The sequence below is a fragment of the Sorex araneus genome, chromosome 2, assembly GCF_027595985.1.
Source record: "Sorex araneus isolate mSorAra2 chromosome 2, mSorAra2.pri, whole genome shotgun sequence".
NCBI classification, from domain to species: Eukaryota; Metazoa; Chordata; class Mammalia; order Eulipotyphla; family Soricidae; genus Sorex; species Sorex araneus.
The window spans coordinates 48,309,114-48,331,284 of record NC_073303.1 but is presented as its reverse complement, the minus strand read 5'-3'; the positions used below and the strand labels follow the sequence as shown (position 1 = coordinate 48,331,284).

The following is a 22,171-nucleotide window of genomic DNA, read 5'->3' as shown; positions in this document are numbered from 1 at the left end:
TGAGCTAATCATCGGATGGTTGTTTTCTCTTAAATATATGGCCTTAGAAAGAATGGAAATCTTCTCAGTTGCACAATTCAGAGAGAAACATAAACAAGCCCCATCTGTATATGACAAGTTATCTGGAACCTCACCTTATCTGTGTACATGCTCCAAGATGACAATTTTCCGTTCTAAATATTCTGATGAACTAAAAAGGCCAAAAAGCACTGAAGTGGACAGCCAGGCTGATGTGAGTGGAACCAGCATTCAAACCAAGGAAGGTTCTGTGCAGCCACGCAGAAACCACCCGAGTGCCCTGAAGGAAAGCGGGCTCAGGGCAGCTGGACTCCACGCAAGAAATGCTCCAAGGCAAGTCACCCACTCACCAGGCCTGAGAAATGTCCAGGCAGCCAAGACCCGCCGCGGCCGCCCTGGGCTCCAGGCTCTGCGGGGCCTCTAGGACAGAGGCTGCCCCTGCTAGGGTCAGGGTCCAACTGAGATGACTGGATCTCAGTTGACCTAGGGGGGTGCAATTCACTTAGCAACCCGAACATGAGTCTCATGCAGCCCAACTGCCTTCGGTCCGTCAGGGCCTGGACCACAGGAACAATCCATAATAGCGTCTGGAAGGCCTAGGCCTCGCCTGGCCTGAGACAGAGCCCTCGGCCCCTCCCAAGCCGGGCCTAACAGGCCACACTGAACAGCCAAGGGAACGGCTGGGGACACTGGACTCGCCCTGCAGTGACCCTCCTTTGCTTGGTCACTGGAGGCACTGCAGATCTTTGTCACTTTAGGCAAGTTATTTGCATGTCTTTGGCCAACAGGGAAAATGAAAAGCAAGGAATCTCTCAACTGCCTAGTCCTCTTTGGGCTCATTATCTGCAAACCACTGCTTCACCAACACCATGGAATCTAATCTGGAACAAATTCAAGTGGATCTCAGGAGCATGTTTGAAAAAACAACAGTATTAAAATCATATTGCTCTCTTTGCCTTCCTCAAAAAAAAAAAAAAGAGGTAAAAATTTGGTATATAAGCATGAATAAAACTCTTGGAGCATGAATCCAGGCCAGAAACTACTGAACAATTTTCTGTTTCACGTGAACTCACTGGGAAATGGAGTGCTTCCTCCTTATGTAAAGCATATTGGTTCAAGACCAAAAAATGAAAAAGGACACTTGAATCTGTGTTTAAACAAACCTAATTGAGAAATTAAGATAATCATTTGGATAACTGAAGCCAAAAATGTTGGGTCCATAATTATTTGGTGGAGCCCCATTTAAAAGTGGAAGCATTTTTGCTTGAATTGAGTGATTAATTATCTTGATTCTCCACTTCACCGAACAGATGTCTTTGGAATCACCGAATGCATCCATATTCAGTCAGCACAGTTTAATGCACGGTTAGGAACCCACACTCCCCACCACAATCATGTTCTAGAAAAGCTTCTCAGAGCAAGCTCAGAGCCACGGGAAGTGTTCTGAAGCAGGATTTCACTGTTTCTGTGATGAACAAGGCAGTTATAAGTTTCCTTCATATGTAAAATCAATAGGGATTCAAAGTATGGAATTTTAAAGTATATTTACAGATCAGGACAAAAATATACCCGGGAAGCAGGCTGTGACTTGCTGGTGCACTGGCCTGGAAGCCTCATCCTTGAGCAACCCGTCCTGCTTCCCCAGCCAGGCCTTGGAATGAGAAGCACCAGCAGATCACGGAGACCCACCCTGCCGTGCACACAGGCTCCTCGGTCCCCTGCCCACCTGCCGGACAGTGCCACAGTAAGTCAGCTTTGGGAGGTTTCCCCAGAAAAGGCGCAAGGGAAGAATTCTGGGTGACTCTGAAGCCAGTGACACACACCAGCGCTCCCTGCAACAGGGGCTCCAGCCCCTCCCCCCGTGGGTGCAGGGAGGGGCCGAGCAGAGGGACAGAGGCGGGACGCTCTGGGCAGCACCTTAGCACCTTACCCTGAAGCCAGTCCCGGAAGTAGTGCAGCCACATCTTGGGGAGCTGCCGGTTCTCCTCCAGCATGACGTACTTCACGTCGCTGAAGCTCCTGTGGAGGTCGTAGAGCAGGTGCTGGTTGTTCGGGTAGTCGGCCTTCTGGGTGACGATGTACATGTTGTAGAAGGAGAAGTACTTGAACTGTGCAGCAATGAAATCGTACTCTCGGGTCTCCCGGGGCACAATGTCCGTGAGGTCCAGCCCATCACGCACGCGGGTGGTCCCGTAAAGGCTGACGCCCAGCAGGCCCAGGAAAAGGAAGATCACCACCACCTGCAACGAGGGGAGAGGTCTGTGTGAGACGGGGCAGCACACCTGCGTCACACCTGCCCGACACTGCCAGGACCAGCGGTTTCAACTCCTGGCACCGGCGCCAACGGGAATGCCGCGAAACCCCCAGGGGGAAAAGCGTGAGACCAGAGTCCTCACGCTTTCCCCTACAGAGCTTCTGAAGTGAAGCGCTGACCTGAGCTGAGCAGCAGCTGCCCTCCTACAGAAGCCCAGCCCCAACCACAGTGCCGCTGCCCGGCGGCTCACCTTGGCTTTCGGCCGCAGGAGGAAAGGGGCATAGTGCTTCTCGGCAAAGGACGACAGCGTCCACTTGGTGCAGGGGGGCTCCAGGCAGTGCAGGCTGGCCTCTGAGCACTGGGACAGCAGGTCCCGGGTGGAGCTGGCGCTCTCGGGGCTCTGGCCACTGAGGGGGTCCTGCGCGAGGGTGAGGGGCTGCACGGAGATCTCAGAGCGCGGCTCGGCTGTGGTGTAGTACACGTGTGTGCGAGGGTCGTACTCGGTGCGCAGCTGCACTGTCGAGTGCATGGTGATCTGCGTCTCGTGCGCGAAGCCATGGCCACCGTAGGGCGGGGGCGGGAAGCAGGCGCTCTCCTGCGGCTCCACCTGGATCACCCTGCTCACGCAGGGGCTGCAAGAGGGGGGCGCTCACGTCGGGCGGGGCGGGCAGTCCCACTCGGCGTGAAATGAGAAGCCCCACGCAGAGCCTCTGACTTGGGCCACAGGTCACGGCAGGCCGGTGGGCGGCAGGCCCGAGTCGGCCTGGCGGACAGTGGAGCCAGTGGGGAGCTGGCTGGCTCAGTCCGCGGGGAACCTCTGGCAGAGCCTCTCGGGGGCTCCACTTTCTCCTCGGTGGTGGTCTGCAGCTTCCGTGCGGTGCTGGGCTGGGAAGGGACCCGATGGGGAAGGAGCCCTGGGTCCCCGGCGTCTCCCTGGGGAAGGCCCTTCTGCTCATGGCCCCTGATTCCCTCCCAAGAGCACACAGGCTCGGTTCCCCAACTGCCACCAATCTGCATGCACCCAGGGAATAAAGGCCACCGCAGCCAGAAAATGCACCTTGTGAAACAGCAGAAAATATCCAGTCTTCTGTCCTCGCGCCGATACAAATCCATGCTGAGAATGGCAGGGAAAATGAGCAGAACCATAGCAAAATTGAACACCACGACCACAGCTGCCTGGGAGCAGAAAGGGGAGAAAAAGCTGAGGTCACCGTCACACACTTCACCGGTCAGAGGCTGCCTGGAGAAAACAAGGTGTTTGCAAACAGCGCCTTCCTCCCCTGTGCTGAGGCTCCCAAGCTGACGTATGCTGAAGTCGCCTGTTACTCTGCTTCTTTCAGCACCAAGAGACCCTCTGGCCAGACAGAGCAGGTCCCCTCAGTCTGACCTTTTCCATCTCTGATCATTCCACGAACCCTGAGCAGCTTCAACTACCGTCCAACCAAATCAACAAAGTCAGACACACTTGAGATGTTTAAATGCAAAACAAAAAGAGACATTTCCCTCTCAACATTTCTAAGAGTTCACACAGCACTGCGAGGATTTATATGTGAAAGGACCGGTTATATCCAAATGTCACCTTTCAAACATGAAATAAAATTTCAAACACGTCCCCCGAGGTTTTTAATTGGCACATTCCAAACGGCCCTGGAGCGAGCTGTGGCGCGCGCAGCATTGAACACCAGAGGTCAAGGAGAGTTAAGCAGAAAGAAATTCTTGTGTGTGATTATAGTATGTAGAATAAATAAGTACAGATTCAAAAGTCACTCTATAGCCTAGAATAAACACGGGGCTAAATGCTGCAGTGTCTTGGCAAATCTCCCACTGACCTAGTAAAAATCACACAATTGGGCTGTTAATAAGGAAAAGTCAACAGAGGGCGGCTGAAGGCTGTCGACTCCGGGCGGCCGCGCGAGCCGGGCAACGGAAAGGACACGAGTGGAATGCGGAGGAACCGAGGAATCGGCTCAACCTGGAGTTTCTGAAGATCGCCAGTTTCTGAGGAGTTTCTCAAGAACTACTAGCCTGACACCTCTGTCTGGGGTAAAGGCTGCTCCTGGCCCGGGACCCGCGCACAGGCCCGGCCCTGCCCGGGTTCTGTCACGACAGCCCAGCAGGCCCAGGTTGAGAGCAATGTCTTTCTACTCTGAGTGTCCCAGGAGGCTCTGGAACCCACACCAGCCGCGCGCCTGCTCAAGGCCCCTAACTCCTGTGCGACTCTGCCGGGGTCCCTCTCAGACTCTGTGCTCCTCGCAGAACAGCGATAAGGCTGCTGGCTCCCGGGACCCGGCGTGCAGCTCAGGGAGAGCCTGTCCACCCGCGGGAGGCCACAGGCTCCGTCCTCAGCACCGCGCGCGCACATGCACCCACAGCTGCTGAGGAGGCCTGGGGAGTGAACACGGGTTCACAAGTGAGTGGGGTGCGTGCCTGTGCTGCGGTGGACGAGTGAGGGGCCGGTCAGGGATCACACGGACACCCTGTGAGGGAGTCCAGGCCTGCACTCATGCTCCGGGGTTTCTGACCCTGCTGGGCAGGGGCAGCGAGCATGAGCTGAGGGGGTCCCCAGCACAGACCACAGCGCCCCCGGAAGGAGAACCCGGACCAGCGGCAACCCAGGAGTGCCCACTGGGCCTGGCTCCCCCCGAGCGGGGAGCCTGAGTGGATGAGAACCCCTGGGCAGACCACGAGCGCCCTGGGAGCACAGTTTCGAGTCCTCGTTCCTCAGCCCCCGGAAACTGACTGGAGTGGGGAGGGGCCGTGCCCACTGTCTTTCTGACCGTGTTCACAGGCAGACAGCCCGTCTCAACAAACCAAAGTCCCAGGGAACAATGGAGAGAGGGAAGACGCCACTGGGCCCGCTGGTCCCTGCCGTCCACAGCGCAGAGGGACAGAGCCAGTGCCTGTGCACAGGAGAAAATGCGGCTGATCTGGTGACTGTCCTGGAGGTAATGACAGAAGAACCCCAAGGCAGCCCCCACCCCAGACACTCGACAGGGAGAACATTTCCTAACAGAGAGGAACAGACTCTGTGCCAGGAGCACTAACGCAGGAGGACAGGCAGCGAGGAGTGCTCAGTCAGGAGAGGAGGTGGCAGGAACGCGAGTGTGCCTGCACGGGTGGCCGTGAGGGCACACTGTCAGGAAGGCCTGAGCACCGGGGGAACACCCTCCCTTCCCTGCTGAGACCCTGCGCCGGGCAGCGACAGTACGGGGGTCAGAGAGTCGCAGAGGACAGAGCCACGACTTTGCACCTGTGGACACTGACCCGGACATCTATGGCCGTGTCTTTTGGGGGAGAGTCTATTCATTTTGTTTATATTACAAAATTGTCTCCAGTTTTCACAGGGAAAAAAAAATTCTGCAGGGGAAAAAATGGACAGAACCACCTCTTTAGAGGATTAAAAGAAGTAACATCTGATTTTTGGATACCCAGAGTACCCAGAGTCATGGGCAGAGAGGGCAGTTGCCAATGGCTACCTCAAATGGCAAAAGCAGAAAGTGGGATGGATACGGAGTTGCTGGTGGCTATCCCAGAAATGCCAAGAGTGCTACGCTCTTTCTGTTACATTTCATTCCTTTTTTTTTTTTTGACAAGAAAAGGAGGCTGATTACTGGAGGCCATTCTTTTTAATAAATGGCACTTCTGGAACCTGATATTGTCTAACGGACCACCCCAGCGTCTGGGGACAGAACTGCAAACAGTACTCACTGCATCTCATTATGGCGCTTACCTGGAAAGAACACAGTGCACTGGATTTTCTAAAAGGCGAAAGAAAAATTCATGGAGCTTTTCAGACCACCACACCATAGGATACCATTAAAGAAGAGTGTGCCTTGATGAATCATCAGTCAGTGTGTACTGAGAGAGGAGAGGAGAGAACGAGAAAGGGACAATCAAAGGACGACTGTGAGGCCGAGCAGATCGACAGAGGGAAAAAAGCAAGCAGGAAAGGTGACGTGGGTGGGGGCCCCGGGCAGCCTCGGGAGGGGAGTCTGGGCCGTGCGCCTACAGATGAGGGGCCGGGCCTCCAACTCCCGGTGCCACCATCGCAGCGTCCCTGGGCGCTGATCCACCAAGGTGCGGTGCAAACTACGTCCTGACGCTGTGTGGCACGTGGCACAGAACAAGTCCCTCTGTGCAGTAGGGCCATAGGCTGCTCAGGCATTTATCTATATTTAGGAGAGTCAAATTCAAACACAAAGACTGAAAAAAGTTAAAACATTGAAAAAGTATAAACTTCATAAATCTGTTCAGATGCTGCCCCTGCCCTGCCCGAGAGGTTGGCTGTCAATTTAAGCAGCTTAGAAAGTAACACCGGCAGTCTTTTCTTTCAAACACAAGTCTCACTGACTAAACGTCATCATGGTGTCAGAGGAGGGACAGGCTGTGCTCCTCCCACCTTACTGCACAACAGCCGAAGCCGCAACATTTGAATTCACTTACAAACTTCCTGACAATGCTCAACTGCTCCAGGTCTGAGGAGCTGACTCTGGCCCTGGTGCCTTCTGTACCCTGGAGCCCCTCCGGTGCTGGGGGCATGGAGGGCCTTTCCTGCCTGCCACAAGGCTCCCCGCAGCCACACCCCTCCTGTGGAGGCAGGCTCTTTGTCCAGAGAAACATCTAGATGGTGTCTAGGAGAATCCTGACTTTGGAGCACCCTGAAGGGACGGAAGGCAAAGAGCCCGCAGGGCGTGGAGGCGGGGCAGCGGCCAAGGAGGCCCCATCCAGACCCCGAGAGCCAGTGCATGTGGACACTGCCTTATCCAGGGCTGCAGTCCTCGGCCTCACGCTCACCAGCGCAACCCATCTGCATTCGGTGAGGCACGGCAGGTGACTCTCGGGCTGCAGGAGCAGCCAGCAGGGAGAGAAGTGAGAACACAAACCGAGTTGGGCGCAGAGGCAGGGCAGGCAGGAAGTTGGTTGGATCCAGTCGATGACGGACCCCAGGAGAGTGTTGGGGCACTAAGGCTTACTGGGGCTCCAGGAGAGTCATTTTAGCCTAATTACAAAGGAAGAGGCAACTCCATCAGGCAAAAGGCTTTGCAACAACCGAGGCCACAGATACCTGGGCAGGTAGGCTTAGAAGGGGGTTAAGAAACCAAAAAAAAAAAAAAAAGGAATTGTGTATTTTCTTTTAAGCAAGAGAGTATTTAGGTCACTACTTCCAGGGAATCACTGGAAGAGACGCGGGGTAAGGCATGCACACTCTCAGGCAGCAGAGTCAACACCAAGCACATCTGCGGACGAAGCAGACGGGGAGGGAGTCCTCATGCCAGCACAGGGCCCTCCCGCCCGGACGCTCACCTGCAGGGAGAAGGCCCGGAGCGCAGGGATGGGGATCAGCGCGGCCATGAAGAAGGCGGTGACGTTGCTGATGGACGTGAGGGCCACGCTGGCGCCTGTGCGCTTCAGACACTCCCCAGTTCTGTCCTGAGGGGGGAGCGAGAAGAGCCAGGCTGAGAGCTGCGCCCGTCACATCTCCGGCCAGAGTGTGAGAGAACAGGCCCCGGAGAGCTCGATGTTGGCACGGAGGGACCGGAAAGGGGTCTGTCTTGGCCAGGAAACGGGCTGGGGAAGTGCTCAGTGCCTCACACAGACACCTGTGTTGGTCACAGTGCGTACAAGATAACGCGGGCTCAGAACGAGAGGGCCTTTGCTGTCCCAAGATTTCTTCTATTTTTCTATTACCTCAAAAGGTATTCTTTTATTCTGTCCTGTTTCACTGAACGCATGTGCCAGGAGAAAAACATCGTCTACACCAACGCCAAGAGCAAGGAACGGCAAAACCTGCGGTGAAAGAGGACAATGGCATCAGACGTGAGGCCTAACTCCGACTGGTCTCAGGTCAACACGAACATCACTCGGGGCCCCGCTCAGAGCTGACGGAAGGGCAGCTTCCACTCACTCTGGGCATGATTTCACTTTACAATACATATGTAGTATGTTTCTAAATTGTTGGGTTTTTTTTTTTTTTTTAAAAAAAGAAGTTTTCACTTGGTGAGAAAGGAACTAACTCATCTACAGAACAGTTTCAAGGACTTGATCCAGTGTCAATGGTCAGAATTTAGTTTAAATTCTCTACCCCTACCCCAAAATGACTGTACCAGTAAGTCAAAGAGGTGTGTCCACAAAGCCCACAAATGTATATGTAAGCTTTATCAATTGTTTTGGCTTCTGGGCCACAGCTGGCAGTGCTCAGCGTTACTCCTGGCTTGGTGCTCAGGCATCACTCCTACCAATGCTCAGAAAACCGTATGTGATGCCGGGACTCAAACTGGGTTGGCTGCATGCAAAGTAAGAGCCCCAGCACTGTCCTGCCGTTCTGGCCTTACACTCAAGTGTTAGAACCACACTACCACGACGACTGGCAGCCTGCCAGGAAGGAAAGTGGTTCCCCAGTCAACAGCCCATTCTGGCCTCCGCCCCACCCGCCTGGCCCACTGGGAGACTGAACTGGATCCTAGTGGAAGGTGACAGGGACACACAGGAGGTAGCTGGGACACGCCCGGGGAAGTGTGCTTCTGCACACCCACCGCCTGGGCAGCTCCTTGAGTACCTGAGTCGTTGCAGCGTTAAAGGAAATCCCGATCAATGAGCACAGGCCCAGTCCTGCAGCCACCGACAGCGCGACCAGCAGGACGCCCGCCAGCCCCACGGCGCCCTGCGACCGGGCGCAGTCCCAGCGCAGCATGGTCAGGCAGGCGTAGGCCAGCTGCGAGGTGGGAGACAGAAACCCAAGCAAAGTTAGAATGTGTCGAGAATATTCCGCAGTCTCCCACCCCAAGGTGCAATTTACTAAATCCAACCACAAAAAGTTACATTCCAGACACCACACAAAATGATACAAATCAAAGGGGGACAAGGTTGCAAATGGGAGAAAGATGCTTCCCAGACCACTTTACCCCTACGGCCCACGTGGGGCGAGGAGCAGTTAAAAGCAGGCCGATCACAGAACGGTAAGAACTACAAAATAAAACACGGCCCTGCCCGCGCCAGGAGAGAGGGAGAATTGACCGTTACCATGAGCAGGTAGCCGCTGGCCACGCGGATGACGCTGACGTCTGAGAAGGACTCCAGGATGTCGTCCAGGGTGGTGGTGGTGAAGGAGAGCACCTTCTGGGTCGAGTTGGGGGCGACGCTCTGGTGGACCACCTGGGAAACAGCACGAGGATAAACCCCCTGGAGCCAAGAGCCCTGGGCCCGGCGAGGAGACGGAGCGACAAGACCAGACACCCACCATGTGCTTTCTGAGACTCGTGAGAGCTCTGGGACTCGGGGCAGGAGCTCGGGACAAGGGCCAGAGCTGCAAGTGCGGCCCCAGGCTGGGGGGACTCGCTGAGTGGGGCTCCACCATCGCTAGTGCTCCTTGGCCATTTTCGGCTCCTCTGCCCACGGCCCCGCAGCCGACCCGCGCCCTGGGAACTCCTGGAGACACCCACTTCTCCGCTGCCACCCCTCCACCTTCACTTGCTGGCCACTTTCAGAGGTCACAGGCAACTCGGGGGAGGTCACTGCTGGGGAACAAAGGCCACCTCCTGCCGGGGCCTGCAGCTGGGCCTGGCTTGCAGGCCTCGCTAATGTGTTCCAGACACGGCCTCTTGCTAACCAAGTTGTTTTCTTAAACACTGTCATTATGCCCAAGCTCTGAGGTTAATGACTGGCTGCTCAGACTGTCTCTGCACCACTTGGGTATCTGCGCATTTTCACCACCGGGGGCAGGGGGGGGGGGGAGAGGGGAAATACTCCCAGCCCACCAAAAGCGTTTATCATCTTTTGCAAGTGAAGCCTAATGAAAAACTAATGATTCTTTTTTTTTAAAAAAAAAACAGAGTTGCTAGAAGCATTCTGTAACTGGGAGGTTTGCACGAGGCTGAAAGGCGGGGCAGGAAGGCACTGACTCACCTCCACGTATGTCCTCTGCCAGGCCTCTAGGATGGCGGCCGCCTTGTCCTCATTCCAGTTGATGTGGGAGACAGAGTCGTAGCCCTTGAAGTGCTCGTACATCTGCTTGGGGGTCATTAGCTGGAACATGGTCTGCAGGGCCTGGGCTCTGTGGGCCGGGAGAGAGAAGTGAGCATGGTGTTGTGAGCCCCCTGAATAAGCACCCCCCATGCACCCTTTTACAGAGCTTGTCTGTCCTAGGGCACAGGCAGGGCCCCAGCGAATGGACGGTCCACGCTACAGGCGGGACCCCACAGTCTCCCACAGATAGGCCCCCACATGAAATGGACAGGCTCCTCGTCAAGAGACAACAGACGGAAAGGCACAGGGGCCCTGACAGAGACGCTGGGCTGGAGAGTGCCTGGCTTTGGGGGAAACGCAAGTGTGGCTGGCAGCCGGAGTCCAGCACACAGTGGCCACCTGCTGAGGTGCTCTTAAACTAACTGAGACACCTTTTAGACGATAGCATTTAAGTCTAGACGTCACGACTAATGTTTCTTGCCCGAAGGCCCCGATTTTGACAAAGCAATCAGATGGCAAATGCTATGGTGACCAAGAGACTCACTCCATGAGAACCAGCCCAACCCTGATCATGTCTGACGTGGCCTCCTGACACGTCCCACCAGGCGGCAGGCACAGGAGCGGTGCAGGGCTGTGCACTGGACATGCAGAACGTCAAGAGACGTGGTTTCTCCAGCCAGCAGGAGGGTGGCCTGTGGTGTCTTGGTGCTGGGTTACCTGACCAGCTTCCCAGCGCTGTTCTTGATTGTGCCACCCACAATCAGCTCCTCCTGCCAGTGCATATACTTCCTCGATAATCCATGACATCCACCATTCAAAACAACGGCTATATCAAGGGGCTGGAATAAAAAGACAGCCACATAATTACAGAAATTAGTAGGCAGGTCACATGCCTTGTTAAAATTCAGTGCATTAAGCGCTTGTTTGTTTCCAAGAGAACATTTATAACAAGGCTAATGAGAGGCGTATGGCAAATCTTCCAGCAAAATTTAGCTCCACAAACAAACTTAGTACTACAGGGGGGGAAAGGTTGCAGAGAATGAAATCTTAAAAATGAAAAAATAAGAATTAAAAGTGGAAGTAGCCATAATTGCTTTTCTCCACCCCTCTCGTAAGAACCCCCTGGCCACACTTACTTTGGTTGCGTTTTTGTTGGGGGCTGTGGCTGGGCACTCCGGATCAGCTGGATTGAGGCAGGGTCGATCCATGTAACCATGGCCAACTTCAGCCTTATTCAGCATTTCCTCCCAGCTGTCCACTTGATAATTTATTTTCTTTAACTCTTCTAGGAATTCCAAGGGGTCAAAGTTCGTCCACTGCAGAGGGGGCTTACCTCTGTGAAAGAAATGAGGAGGTGATGATGAGAAAAGAAGCTCCCAAACCTTCAGTAAGATAACAAGGTGACAAGAGTTCAGCCAAGCTGCATGTGGCTTTTCTGTCCATAACATGATTTTGCAAACCCAGAATAGAAAACAAATGCTCCTTTCTGGCACAGCTACATGTTAAACGAAAGTCGGTAAGATAGGTCCTGAGTATGGAAGGCAAGAAGAAAACTTACAAATCAACAGTGGCATCACTGGATCTTTGTCTGATGCCATAATTAATACCCAAGACCCAAACTGGCTAGAGGGTGCTGCTACGTTAAAGAATGAGACACAAAATAAGAGGGAGAAAAGAGGAAAAAATCATCACTTAGCGGCCTAATAGATGCTTTGCAAATGTCACTAATCAAAATATTTGATCTCCATCCCCTTTAATAATCCCGTATTTGTGTCAGGGTGCTCTGACACCCCGGCAGCACCCCACTGCCACGGCCACCAAGGCTATCAAGAACGCTTCCCCGACACCCACTTCTGAATCTGTGCTGTTGACAGACCAGAAAGGCTTTTGGCTGCCTGTTATGTGGTTCCAACCACACTGTAGCTGCTTAACCAGGCTGAAGTCATTATTCAGAATCTCCCAACCAGAAAACACAAACCCCCTTATTTCCCATCTCAAACTGTACACTGAAGGTCAGGGTATGGCCACTGCAAATTGCTTTTGCAGATATGTGCAAGCTGGAAGAGAAACAATACCCCAAACACCACGCCTCGCACAATGAACTGAAACGTCCACAGTGATGAGCAACCATCTTTCCAATGACATGGTGAAGGATGTCACTACATGTCAGTTACATGCAACTGCTGAATGGTGCTGCTGCTTCTATGATGACCTTGGAAGGTAGTAGATTTCATCTTTAAATGCCATTAATGACACTTAAACCCCACGAAGGACCGGCATATTACCACAGGGATGAACTTGAACTCAAAATACTTAGTTCTGACATTTAGTCCTCCCCCTCCCCCAACTGGAAAAAAGAAATTAGCCAAGCCTATACAAAAGCCTGGCCTACAAAACTTCAGAACATTTTCAAGAGTTAAATATCACACATACTCAGAGACAATTTGCATCTTATTTGCATTAAAATAGGCTGGTAAAAGTGAATGAAATTTAATGATGTCTACAGAACTTTTTTTTGAAAAGAGGAAAAACATTGTACTGAAGCTTCTTTCCTTCAACTATTCACTCAAAAAATGCACTTGGAATTTCAATGGTTTATTTCTTGTTCAAAACTGAAATGGAATAAACCATAACACCGCATCAGAAACTTGCTGAAGTCTAAAACTCATGGGCATCAGAAACAAGATCACACACTTACAGTAAATATGCTGTCCCGGATTGTAGCTTCGCCCCTTCCCAGAAGCAGTCCAAAGGCGTAATAATTAAGCAAGGGTAAAGATATTCTATTATCTGTCAAATTCAAAGAGAATAGGCCACAAATTAAGCTATGCATACTAAGCGGTGTTTGAGAATATTTTTACAAATGAAAAAACATACCTGATCCATATAGCCTGTCTCTGTGATAAGTTCTCCAGACTTGAAACACAAATGTTCCAATTTCCACTGCCTATTAAAAAAAGAGATAAAAAGTTCTCATTGTACTGAATGAGACTAGTGCAAAATCAGAATATATATATGTATATGTATATATATATATAAACCTACTTCTATTGCTATTAGGTATCTGTTCAAAGAAGCAGAGCTTTTGCCAAGTAGAGACCCAACAAACTTGCTTTAATGAATAGGTGATACCAAATTGTAATTAACACATGGGTGTTTATGTAAATGAACACTACCAAAATATTTAAAAAGTCTTGTTTTCTTAAGTGTTCACCCAATAATCTTCTTTACACCATTATTCTGATTTTCTATATGTATTAACCAGCTTTAGGGCTGGTAATTCAGAACTGAATTATCAAAAATTCAAAATAAGAGATGGAGTGATAGAACAGTGGGTAGGGCATTTGGCTTGTTCATGGTTGATCCAAATTCAATCCCCAGCATCCCATATGGCCCAAGCACCACCAGGAGTAATTCCTGAGTGCAGAGCCAGGAGTAACCCCTGAGTACAAACAAACAAACAAAACCCCCAACAAATCAGAAAACTTCAAAATAAGAGGGGACTAAATTATTAAAGTTTATAATACATGAGCATATATATTATAAATATTGTTGGCTTAGTTTTATGAAGTGATAACGCCCAGACCAGTGTTTCAAGAGAACCTTCCTGCTGTAAACACTCCACCGAGCTGAGTTCTTATTCAAGTCTACAAACCCGATACTGACGAGCACTCCTACGTGGGGCACCCTGTCTCCCTAGCAGAGTGCTGTGCATGGTTTGCCTTTGGACACGGGGACTTTACTCGGGGAAGCCTGACTCAGGAAGGAGAAAAGAGCAAGAAACTGGAAAGGTCATGGACAGGCAATCCAAGAAAACAAATATGAAAAAATTTCCTCCCGGAGCCAGGGTAATGGGCCGTGGGCTGAGAGTGGGCTTTCCTGTGGGGGGCCTGGCCCCATCCACGCACGTGGAAGGACCTGTGCTGTCCTTGGCACTGCAGGGTTCCCCAGCACCCAGCACATCTCCTTCGGACTGCTCTACTGAGACAGTCACCCCAAGTGCTCTGGTCTCTGCCTTCCGTCCCGCCGTCTGTGCCCCTAGGATGCCATCTGCCCACGAAGCCTCTTCTGGCCACTGCCTCTGGCAAGGAGCCCTGTCTCCTGAGCTCTCCTGCCACGGACTGGACCTGGGAGCAGGCAGAGACAACCAAGGCTGACTGCCTGGGCTCTAAGTGCTGGTCTGCAGGGGTGTAGACAGGCTAAGAACATGGCTTGAGTACTGTTGGCCGGAGCTCCTGCCTGACCCCTGAAATACTTGGTGTGGGGGCAAGCCGGTATCCGACTTACCTATGATGCCCTGCACTTTGTGACTAGAACACCAGCTCCGGGCAAGGCGGGAGCTATCGGCTGGGCTGGCAGCCATCGTCTACCACCTACCACTCGGCGACCCACAACCTTCTCTACAAACAGCACGTTTTTATCCCTCATAATAGCAACGCAGGCTACTTAAAACTGTTCAGGAAGACTGAGCTTAATTAATCCATTAGCCAAGAAACAAGCTCCAAATGCTGCCTTTGATGATGCACAGGAATGAGCAAACATTGCCCGTAGTTTAGCCAGAGATGAAAAATAACAGGAGTTTTGTTCCAGAATATTTTTAATGCTCACTAAAATGACAACGCTGTTGAACTGAGATAAAAAGCTAGAGCGCGGTATTGGTCAGGATGTGTATGAAGCCACCTTATTCTACATCTACATGACAGCAGGTGCCTGCGACACCTGTCTGTGTTCCTAACACATCCCAACTGTACCTGTGAAAAAGTGAAGAAAGTGACCTGTTTCTTTTCACACTGTTGTAACCTGACTGACTCAATGAAAATGAAACCTTCCACCATCCTTCAAAGCAACGTGACTTTTCCAGAACGGGTATACAGACCTCCACCTGCTTCCTGATACGACGAACGCACCAAGATGTGCGACAGACCATGCAGTCCGCAGGCCTGATAAGTGTCCCCTCCAGAAGTATTTGTGGCTAGCATGTTTGCCAGAACAGTGGCCCAGACCGAGGCCTCACCTGTTGTACATGTACACGTGCACGCGGCTGGCCTGGAGCGCCGAGTCCAGATGCTGCCGCAGCGCCTCTGCTGTCAGGATGTTCGCGCCTTCTTCTCTCGGGGTCTGGATCATGAGCTGAGGGTTGAACATCGCCTCTTCTCCAATCTTCTGGCGAGTGTAATTTAACTCCCGACTCACTCGTCCACCAACTGATAATGGGGACAGAACCTGGTGAGCGTCCGTGAAAGCCCCCGAGCTCTCAGTTTTGGGCGATCTCACAGAGACGGGCAAGGCACACTCATGAGCTGGGAAAAGCGTGTCTGATGTTTCGAGTTACTGCCACTGGCCATGTTAACTCTGTTCACAGCAAGCACCAAAACCCTGCTCTTTACACCCATCAAGGCCCAGCCTGCACTGGCCACGGCCACACCTGAGGGCCAGCTGCCGGCAGTGAAGGAGAGGGGAGAGGCTGAAACACTGCCTGCAGATCAGACCAAGCGCCTTGTTACAACTCATTTCACTTGTATAAACAATGTGCTCCTGTAGCACATTTAAAGATAACTGGTTTCAATTTACACTCTTCTTCTGAATAATGCGGTAAAGGTAATAAGGAAATGTTTCTCCTTGTCAGGGAAAAACAGGCAGCTGAAGCAGGAGGGTTGGCAAATGTGTGTTCTTTAATGCTCTCACTAAAATGACAATGTTGAACTGAGAAATAAAGCTAGAGCGGTGACTGCCAGGAGGTGATAAAACAATGACTCATTGTCAGAAGCACACAGGGAAGCCGCAGGGGAGGAGCACGATGCATCAGCCCCGCCCGGGCAGCTCGCTGGGTGGCTGGAGCGGCAGCTGCCAACAGCTGTGGTCTCCTTCCTGGGGCCGAGCTCCACACGAGCAGGCTGATGTTTGCAGACACAGCTGCTGTGGCGGTATGGTCAGCAGCAGTGCTGCCCAGGGCAAGTGTGTGTGGATGCGAGCTGGGCTGAGATCAGCGAAAGGGGGTCTGGGGCAGGCTCTGGTGAGCACTGTGGGAAGGAGCCCGAGGAAACCAGGAGAGCCCAGAGTCCCTCAGGGTCCGGAAGGCAGTACTGAAAAGCCTCCAGCTACGGCCCCGCCAGTGTCAGGGCTCTACAGTCAGGAGGAAGCCTTTTTCTCCAAAGACAGATGAAACAAACATCTGGTTTGAGCAAGTAACGGAGGGCTGGGAAGGAGCAGGGAGGTTTCTCTCTCGACATGTTCTAGAAAGCAAATAACACCCTCTAAGAAACCACTCAGGGCTGGGCACTAGTCCACTGGGAACTGCACTTGCCTTGCACACAGGCTCAACCCCCAGTATCCCACTGGTCCCCAGAGCCTGCCGGGAATGATGCCTGAGCCCGGAGGAACCCCCGAGCATAAAGAAAGAAAAACAGTCTGGGGACAGAGCTGGAAGGGCACCAGACTTGCACACGACTGGAAGTGGCCCCGAAACTGGGGGGAAAAAAAAGGGAAAAAAGGGGGGAAAGTGGCCCAGGCCATGGACCATGGGTGCAGGTCCTAGAGACGGAGATGGGAAGTAAACAGATGCAGGGGGTAGGAGGAAAGGGTGAACTGCAGAGGGGACCACAGGGTGTATTTCTTAGTATCCAAAAACATCAGCGCTGAAAATTTATAAAAATGCCCTGGGGAATTACTGGGGACCTGGTAATCAAGTGGCAACGTGGGATGGATTTGCATAACGCCACAAGCCTTTCCACAGGTGCAGGAGGCCGGGATCCTCAGGCAGGAACCCCAGTGCATTATTTCAATTAATTAATAGGAAATGATTACTCACTCCCGTCTCTAAAGACAGAAAATCTGTTTGAGGCTAAAAAGTCAATTGTTAGTCAAAAGATTATTTCTAAAAAGTGCTACAAAATCAGAGCTCAGGGCTTGCACCCAGACCTCAGGGGGAAAAGGATGGCCTCTAGCCCCTGGAATCACCTTGAGAGTCTTTAAAATAGTCTTTTGGGGAAAAATCTTTTTCTCTCACTACTGGACATCAATGCCTCAATTCTACATATGTCTTTCTACCTCTTCAAGCACCGATAGTATACGCTTCCTTGACCTTCACTGACGCTTAAACCTTCAGATGAATTAAAATCAAGAGGCTAAACAAACACCACAAAGCAAAGGGGAGTGGAGAGACACGCAAGCACACTAAAAATCAAATGAAAGGTTCATGCTGCCGAGAATTACTGACCAGGTTCTTTGAGACCAACTTTTCCTGGTGGGTCATTTTTCTGATCACAGGAGTCCCCCAAATTATGCTATTTCCTACAAGTTATAAAATGTACCTCAGGGACTCCATAGTGTGGCTGCTACGAAGATCTTAAGTACATACTCAAATAAACACATGATTTAACACACATATGTCACGTCTCCAGAATTGCAAAACTTTCTGCTCTTCCACTTCTCTGCTCTTGGTAAGTACGAATTTTACTAATGTGACCATTAGATTTAGCCAAGAGCTGACCACCTACAGTTAGAAAAAAGCAGAGCTGAAAGCCCTAGAGTTAGAAACTGTGTCAAAAAACCTGGAGTTTAAAGACCCACATCCTCCAGTGTCTTCCACCAATGACTCAGCCAGTTCTTTAAGATCACTTAAATTCAGTCTGTCTTTACCTGTAAGAAGGCCCTTTTCACTCTGACTGGAATTTATCTATGTAGCTAACTATGAATGTTTGTGCAAAGTAATCTAGCAGCTGAAAGGCAGGCTGGCCTCCTGGCCGGCTGTGAAGGGACAGCACAGCCCATCTGCACAGGACAGGCAGGCTCCCTGGCCAGCAGTGAGCTAGAAAAGCACCTGGAGGAACTCGGGGCGGGGGGGCAATCTTGTACGTGTGAAGGGGTGGCACTCGCAGCTGTAAAGGCCCTGATGTGGCCTGCTGCAGGGGCAGCAACTGGGCAAAGAGATCGAGCGCTCGTGGGCTTGCACAGCACTTGGCTCTTTCTCAGGTCTATCTGTGTCAAAAACTGCTCCAGGCGAGTCCCTCGGGAACGACCCTCCAGAAACAGAATCCTCTGAGCAGAGCAACTCTGGGAACAGGTCTGACTTCTGCACTTCTGCACTCCAGCAAAGGCCCACCTTACACTGCAGCTGAGCGGCAGCCGGGCCTGCCCCCACGGGTCGACAATCACAGCTGCACTGGAGGCTGTGCAGAACGCTCTGCTCTGACTCATCCACTCAAGGCTGTTCTTTGAATTTTTAAAAAATAATCTAATGTTCCCAAAAGACTGCACATCATTTTTTTTGGGGGGGGTAGTGGGGGGATATGTCTGCACCACACCTGGAGATTCCCAGGGTTAACTCCTGGCTCTGCACTCAGGAATCACTTCTGGTGGCACTCGGCAGATCCAGCACCACCAGTCCATATGGGACCCACCTGGGTCTGCCACGTGCAAGGCAAGCGCCCTATTCACCAGACTACCACTGGGTCCTGCGAATCACTTTTGTTACTTAGCAGAGTGAACTGTAAGATCGACTGTTTGTGATGTCCACTAAGTTTACTCAGTCATGGGTGAGTAGCTGTTGGAAGGATGTGATTGATGGCTTATAGATAATATTTACCTGATTGTAAGGAACCTATCTACTACTTAATTTTTCTGCAATGAATATAATTAAAGATGTCCAAGTAACAAAAGGAGAAAATTAAGATGAAAGCAATTACTAGGCCCTGGTTTAAAAATAAGCTTCATGCAAATGCCCTGCCAGAGGTGGGGTGGTGTAGGGGGAGGCTGGGGTGGGGGTGGCGGGAGGGATGCTGGGACCAGTGGTGGTGGAAAATGGGCACTGGTGGAGGGATGGGCACTCAACCACTGCATGACTGAAACGCAAGCACGAAAGTCTGTAAGCCTGTAACTGTACCTCACGGTGATTCACTAATAAAAAATTTAAAAAAATAAGCTTCATGCAGAAATAGCATGCCTCACTCTTGTATTCTCCAATCTTATTTTCTTTCCCTTCTTTCAGATGCAGCAACTTTAACAACACAATTACAACCTCTTCAAACAACGGACTTGAAATAAACTTCTCAAAAAAATAGCACTTCCCAATGACCCAGTGACCCCTTTTTGAATTCCACCCCCCCGCCCCTGCAAAAACAAAAACATTAATTTGAAAGTAATGCACCTCTGTCCACTGAAACACTCAGTGCAATAACTAGGGTATGGGAACAGTGCAAATGTCCAGGGACAAGGGAGTGCTTAAGGAACAAGGAGACACACACAGTGAGATACTATGCTGTCAGAGCGAAGTCAAGTCATGATGTTTTGCAACTCGGACTAACTGGCGCAAGTTCTCTCTAAGCAGAGTCAGTCGGAGGGTGACCCCCAGTGCTCCCACTCATCTGTGTGTTCGGAGGAACAGGTGAGGGAGCCAAGGCACCAACCGTGGAATCCTTTGACCCTAGATTACAAAACAGAAACCACCACTTGGGCAAGGGGCCATGTGGGGCAGATGGGCGGTGCCAGGGGTCACTGCTGAAGTCTCGGACCCGGGCTTCAGGAGGCGAGGGCATGCACACTACTGTATATGTGGGACTCAAACCCTAACTCTGCCTGCCTGTGGGCAGCATGTGAGCACGGGTCAAGACTGAAAAGAACCCAACCGTTCTGAAGTGACAAGAATAACGTCCCTGGGCTCCGAGTGCTGCAGGACAGGCACTAAGGGCCTCTCCCCACGGCCCGCCCCGGCCACTCCTCAGCAGGGCAGAAGCAGCCCAGGCGTGGTGACAGAACTGTCTCTCCAGGTGACTGAAAACTGTTGTCTGGGCATTTTGCGTCTCCTGCGCCCACGGCTTCACCTCAGTGCATCAAGGCTTCTGTGCTCGTCAGACAGCAAGAATGTGAGGGTCAGGGTCCGAGCCCTAGCACTGCCTCCGTGCTCGTCAGACAGCAAGAATGTGAGGGTCAGGGTCCGAGCCCTAGCACTGCCTCCGTGGCAGAGGTCTGGGTACCTCTGATACCATGGCCCCCCAGTGCTTCTGTAAAGGCAGCAAAACAGACGCCATCCCTGGGAGCAAGGGGCTGCTTCACAGAGCTGCAGTGGCTGGGCTCCCTGGCACAGCATGTCCCAGAGCATGCCGAGGGCGACCCAGCACCCCAGCACTGGGCACTGCTGGGTGTGGCCCCAAGCCAAGTTTTCCTGAATGCCGCTGCTGATCCCTGGGGCCTATGAAGACAGTGTCTGTGAAATGTCCATCCTCCCCCCAAGCTCGGGAAGCACCACGTCACTGAGTCCTTTAGCGCAGGGTGCAGGCTAGCGTGCACAACCCTCTTTAACACGCTGGTACCGGGGCTGGTGCTGCAATCTGTATGAATTAAATCCAGTGTGGGCACCCAGTGGCACCAAGCTGTCAGGGTGGGACAGGCCTGTCCCAGGGGGTCTGCTGCTGGGAGGCAGAAGGCCCTTGGTCTGGAGCCCAGAACACTGCGGATAAGGCCAGAACGCCGAGTTCTCATTCTAAGCTAGAGCTGTGAGAATTAACCCCCCCAAAAAACAGTGCTTTTCAATTTTAACATTATCAAAGCTACCTCCCAGAGTTTCCCACCACGGAGGAGATGCAGCTTTTCTGGAATCTCAGCCACCTTTTTTTCCAGGAACTGACATTTAAACAAATGTAAATAGGGTGGGGGGGGCGGGGGGAAGGAGAGGGGAGGGGAGATTTTTTTAAAGCATCTTTTCTGTAATGAAATTCTTTTTTTTTGTGGAGGCTTACAGCCCGCACCCTGCAAACTGTGTCTGCGCACGCACAGCAAGTGCCTTAACCCCACGCTATCTCTCCAGCCCCAGAAACTCCGTCAAGCTCTGCTGGTCCTTTCCTCTCACTCCATCATGGGTGATTTTCCAGAGTGAAGAGGCCCGCAGATGGGGGAAACAATTCCACTCAGGACCAAAGCTGTTCCCCGGCTAGGTGACAGTTCAGCACGGTTTTTGTATGAAACCTCACACACATCTGTGGCACTTGTGCCGGGAGGTAAAGGCAGCAAGCACTTGCTTAGACCCACATAGAGATGATGCCCAGAGCTTTCCCAGAAACGCCCAAGACCACTCAGGGAGGCACTGCCCACACCTCACCCGGGCGGCAGGCAGGGGGAGCGCAGCGCTGAGGGTGCACGGGGAGCAGGCAGTCATCTGTGTGAGATATTAATTCTCCCCAAAGCCTGCGAAAGTCAATCAGTCAAGACAAATGACCCTTTCAGTCTGCAAAGTGCCCACTCAGAGTCCAATTAGGAAAACGGAGTGTGTGTATATGCAAGTGTAGCATTTGCATTTGACTAATCCCATGAATTATCTCACAGCCTCAGAGAGGGCCATTTCCCCCTTTCGGTTCTTGCAGGGCCTTTCGATCTGAGATTAATTGTGAAGGTGATTTTTTAAAAAGTAATAACTGCAAATTATTAGTACTGGTTCACTTTCTAACATGAAAAAAAAAGATTCAGTAATTTGGGCAATTGGCTGAAAACTCTTGTGGCTGTGAATTTCAGCGCCTCTTCCACCATCTCTTTATTCATGACTAGCCAACTGCTGCTACTTAAGCTTTTGGGCTGCTTTTCTCCGTGTGGGATTGTGGCCTCGGGTGTTGCCATGGGAAGATGCTAAAATCAAATAGCTCAGAGAGAATTTGCCTCCACAAAGTGAGCTGTGAGCCACGGCCCTCCCCCACCAGGGAAGTGCTGGACATCTCTGCCCTCCCTCAGGGAGGTGCTGGGCCCGAGAGAAGAGCAGCAGCTCAGAGCCCTGGCCTGCCACAGGCCTCCACGCACCTGTTCTTGCCCAGGGTTGCCCGGCGAGAGGTCGGCGCCATGCTCTGCCCGCTGGGCACTGCCACTTCCTGCCCCTCCATCCAGGCGCGCCTGTCCCTGGGTACCCTGCCCTGCCAGGATCCCGGCTCGGGTATGCCAGCAGGGCAGGGTACCGTG

At 52.0% G+C, this 22,171-nt stretch overlaps 1 protein-coding gene across 2 annotated transcripts in view; it reads right to left on the bottom strand.

Moving 5' to 3' along the window:
* The window catches only part of PTCH1 (patched 1), a 60,362-nt gene that overhangs the window by 18,804 nt on the left and 19,387 nt on the right, over positions 1 to 22,171 (bottom strand). For both annotated transcript variants that reach the window (XM_055125530.1, XM_055125529.1), the window contains exons 3-15: positions 15,249 to 15,438; positions 13,112 to 13,181; positions 12,933 to 13,024; positions 11,371 to 11,569; positions 10,952 to 11,073; positions 10,175 to 10,322; positions 9,293 to 9,424; positions 8,829 to 8,984; positions 7,961 to 8,059; positions 7,577 to 7,702; positions 3,330 to 3,448; positions 2,523 to 2,904; positions 1,949 to 2,258 (exon numbers count right to left, since the gene is read on the bottom strand). In XM_055125530.1, coding sequence (XP_054981505.1) covers positions 1,949 to 2,258; positions 2,523 to 2,904; positions 3,330 to 3,448; positions 7,577 to 7,702; positions 7,961 to 8,059; positions 8,829 to 8,984; positions 9,293 to 9,424; positions 10,175 to 10,322; positions 10,952 to 11,073; positions 11,371 to 11,569; positions 12,933 to 13,024; positions 13,112 to 13,181; positions 15,249 to 15,438 — 2,145 coding nt within the window. The remainder of the gene's footprint in view (positions 1 to 1,948; positions 2,259 to 2,522; positions 2,905 to 3,329; positions 3,449 to 7,576; positions 7,703 to 7,960; positions 8,060 to 8,828; positions 8,985 to 9,292; positions 9,425 to 10,174; positions 10,323 to 10,951; positions 11,074 to 11,370; positions 11,570 to 12,932; positions 13,025 to 13,111; positions 13,182 to 15,248; positions 15,439 to 22,171) is intronic.